General features: G+C 38.4%; 1 protein-coding gene across 2 annotated transcripts; it reads left to right on the plus strand.

Moving 5' to 3' along the window:
• Positions 1–1,027: 1,027 nt before the first annotated feature.
• LOC100433730 (large ribosomal subunit protein eL21-like) lies at positions 1,028–3,825 on the plus strand. Of its 2 annotated transcripts, XM_063723843.1 has the most exons (2): positions 1,028–1,573; positions 3,580–3,825. In XM_063723843.1, exons 1-2 carry the CDS (start codon positions 1,207–1,209, stop codon positions 3,600–3,602), a joined length of 390 nt encoding a protein of 129 aa, XP_063579913.1. In that variant the 5' UTR covers positions 1,028–1,206; the 3' UTR covers positions 3,603–3,825. The 2 variants fall into 2 exon arrangements, with proteins under 2 accessions (XP_063579913.1, XP_054409577.2); XM_054553602.2 differs by lacking the exon at positions 3,580–3,825 and having other exon boundaries at positions 1,028–1,765.
• Positions 3,826–4,117: the final 292 nt, after the last annotated feature.

A 4,117-nucleotide genomic window follows, 5' to 3' on the forward strand; every position in this document is an offset into this window, starting at 1 on the left:
CATTTGTGAATATAAACACTATTTCTCAGCAAACTAAACAATTTTAATGTTTTATGTAAAAGTTTATTCACTCTTTAAGAGAATTATAATTGACAGTCAATGTGTACTTAAATTTCTCTATGCTCTCATTGTATTGGTTGGATAAATTGACCTTGTAGAGATATATCTGGAAGGATAATTCTCAATAAATCCTCCACTTCACTAGTCAAAATAATTTTCTGCTTGGGCACTGATGTTTCTAATGGTGTTCATTTTTTTTCAAAGACTGAGTGATTATAGTCATTTGGACATGGATTTCACAGTTTGTCACAATGGGACAGTTTATAAATAAGTAAATAAGATATCATATGCATCACAAGTGTCAGATGAAGTCAAGCAGTGGAATTGCAATTAATATAAAGAGATTCAGTAATGGAGAAATGCCAAACAATATCAGAAAGAAGCCAAATGAAATAAATTCATTTCCACTATACAAATGAGCACAGCTCCAGTCTAGGATTTTACTCTATTCTGTATTTGTACCCAATCTAGATTTTCTAACCATAAAAGAGCCATAATTAAATGCAAATTTTTGATTGGTGTCAGTGTGCCAGGAGAGCTACTTTCTTACCTTTACCTTTGCTGAAGTCAAAGATCGGCTTAATCTTTATGACCAATTATATGCTATTCTGGTACCATGTCTTGAATTGTTTCTAGGTCAAGTAACCAAACATTTTTTTCTGCACACCTTCATGATTCCCTAGAGACCATTCTGGCACATTAATAGTGATTCTTGATGCCCACTTCTATCTATTTCTTTCAGAAGCTGTATATCAACTGATTTTAATACTGCACTATACCAGCATAAAACATGCACAAAATTGCCCAGCTTGTATCAGGAAAACTTCCATTTATAATAAGAACTTTGCAATCTGATGTATTTATTTGTGGCAAATACTTGGTAGTGATGGATACAAATTATATTTATATATTTAATTTTTTAAAGTAATATTTGGGGATCAGGGCAACCAGAATCAGAACCGAAATACAAAGCATTGTGTGGAATCCAGGAACATATTTGATGGAATCTATATCCATAAGCATGAAGAAAGTGGAGGCTAAAATCTTCCCCAAGTGAGAAGAAGGTCTGGAAAGGTTTGTTGCTGGAAACCAGAGGCTGGAGTAGCATTCTTGAGCAGCTGCTTAAGCAACCAGTAATTCGCCAAAATGACGAACACAAAGGAAAAGAGGAGAGGCACTCAATATATGTTCTCTAGGCCTTTTAGAAAACATGGAGTTGTTCCTTTGACCACGTATATGCGAATCTATAAGAAAGGTGATATTGTAGACATCAAGGGAATGGGTACTGTTCAAAAAGGAATGCCCCACAAGTGTTACCATGGCAAAACTGGAAGAGTCTACAATGTTACCCAGCATGCTGTTGGCATTGTTGTAAACAAACAAGTTAAGGGCAAGATTCTTGACAAGATAATTAATGTGCGTATTGAGCACATTAAGCACTCTAAGAGCCGAGATAGCTTCCTGAAACACGTGAAGGAAAATGATCAGAAAAAGAAAGAAGCCAAAGAGAAAGGTACCTGGGTTCAACTAAAGTGCCAGCCTGCTCCACCCAGAGAAGCACACTTTGTGAGAACCAATGGGAAGGAGCCTGAGCTGCTGGAACCTATTCCCTGTGAATTCATGGCATAATAGGTGTTAAAAAATAATAATAATAAAGGACCTCTGGGCTTTAGAAAAAAAAGAAAAAAAAAAGAAAGAAACCACTTTCGGCTGGGCACAGTGGCTCATGCCTTTAATCCCAGCACTTTGGGAGGTCGAGGCAGGTAGATCACTAGGTCAGGAGATCGAGACCATCCTAGCTAACATGGTGTAACCCAGCCAAGCATGGTGACATGTACCTGTAATCCCAGCTACTTGGGAGGCTGAGGCAGGAGAATCACTTGAACCTGGAGGTGGAGGTTGCAGTGAGCTGAGATCGCACCACTGCACTCCAGCCCAGGTGACAGAGCGAGACTCCGTCTCAAAACAAAAACAAAAACAAAAACAAAAAAACAAACCAAAAAAAAAACACTTCCATCCCTTGATTGTTGACTATAGGTACAAAGCTGAAGTTGTACATAGCAAGAAAAATTTAGACACATCTACCCACTATGTTGATGTCCCCATACCAATTTTGAGCAGAACCTGTGACTCAACGTTACAGATCTTGCCAAACCAAGAGATAATTGTTGTAACCATTGTCCAAGGTGGGGCCCCAATCTGCCTCCTGGTGTTCATGTCCTTGTTTACTCTCCTCATATATTGATTAGGGCTGCCTTCTATCACCAATGAGGTGCTGTGGAAACGAGAGTGACGTCATACAAAATACATGACATCCATCTTACTCTCTTTTGCATCACTCACACTGGGGAAGCCAGTTGCCATGTTAGAGTATTCTCAAGAAGCCCTATGGAGAGGTCAATTTGCTGATAAAAGGAAGCCTTCTACCAATAGCCACATGAATAAGCTATCCTTGAAAAGGGTCCTACAGTTCTAGTCAAGCCCTCAGATGAATATAAATATGGCTGATACTTTGATTACAAGTTCATAGGAAACCATAAACAAGAGCCACCTAGCTAAGCTTCTCCAGAATTTATGACCCACAGACACTGTGCGGTAATGAATGTTTACTATTTTAAATCTCTATTTGAATAAGGTATTAGTTCGTTTTCACGCTGCTGATAAAGAAAGACATACTCAAGACTGGGCAATTTACAAAAGAAAGAGATTTATTGGACTTACAGTTCCACATGGCAGGGGAGGCCTCACAATCATGGTGGAAGGTAAAAGGACTTCTCACGTAGTGGTGACAAGAGAGAGAATAAGAGCCAAGAGAAACAGGTTTCCTATTATCAAACCATCAGTCCTTGTGAGACTTACTCACTACCATGAGAACAGTATGGGGGAAACTGCCCCCATGATTCAATTATCTCCCACTGGGTCCCTCCCACAACACATGGGAATTATGGGAGCTACAATTAAAGATGAGATTTGGGTGGGGACACAGAGCCAAACCATATCAAATAATTTTGTTAAAATTATCATTAGGAAACAGACACCAAAATTAATTATTAGGTTAAGAATGAAGTTTAGTGAAACTATTTTTTTTAGAACATGCTGACAATGGTTTTGAGATAAGTATGTTTAGGTTACTCAAAAAGATAAATAAGGGAAAAACAACCATATAAAGAAAACTTCAAAAGCAAATGAAAAAGAACAGCCAGACAAGGAAATGTTAGACACCTTAAAATGTTAAAGACAGTCATTGATTTAATCTTTTAATTCAACCTAAATGATAGAACACACCTGTATTTAATAAATTAGAAAATACATTCATATAATAACAGATATCAGTTGTCCATATAACATGTTTCATGTGACTTGCTTTGAACCAATAGAAATAGCAAAGGGAATGGAAGGTACAAGATTATGGTTACCTGATTACATTGTGTTAGATTGTAGCATCTGTCTGGCTGAAGTCCCTCTCACCCTCTTTCTCCCTCTTTCTCTCTCTCACCCCACACCACTGGCTTCAAAAAGGTGGAACCCACACCAGGAAATGAAATGTCACAAGAAAATGCAGGTGGCTTCCGGGAGATGAGGATGGCATTTGACTAACAGCCCAGATAAAACTGAAATCTTCAGTCCTACAGCTGTAAGAAACTGAATTGTGCTAACTACCTGAACAAATGTAGAAGCAGATCTTTCCCTAGTTATTCCTCAGATAGGACTGCAAAATCCTGACCTGAAAAACCTGTGAGATAATAAATGTGTGTTGCTTTATGGCCGGTACACATGTCACACTCAGCATTGATATTCAACTCCAGAGACACTGGGATTAGTGAGGGTCCTCCCTGAGACCCAGTTGTCTTTATTCTCAGCATTTAATGGAGTAATCTTTCGTGTCTTTCAGACCTTGGGCCCATTTGTACACTTCATTCCTGGTTTTCAGAGATTTCTACAACCAAGACCTCAATTCTTTTTCAGAGAATATTGCTGCTTATATGCTATCCATCTTCAGGGATTTACTTTCCACTAGTGACCCTGTTCAACTTGATTCAATAAGGGCAAGAATATT

The sequence above is a fragment of the Pongo abelii genome, chromosome 3 (assembly GCF_028885655.2).
Source record: "Pongo abelii isolate AG06213 chromosome 3, NHGRI_mPonAbe1-v2.0_pri, whole genome shotgun sequence".
Taxonomy (NCBI): Eukaryota; Metazoa; Chordata; class Mammalia; order Primates; family Hominidae; genus Pongo; species Pongo abelii.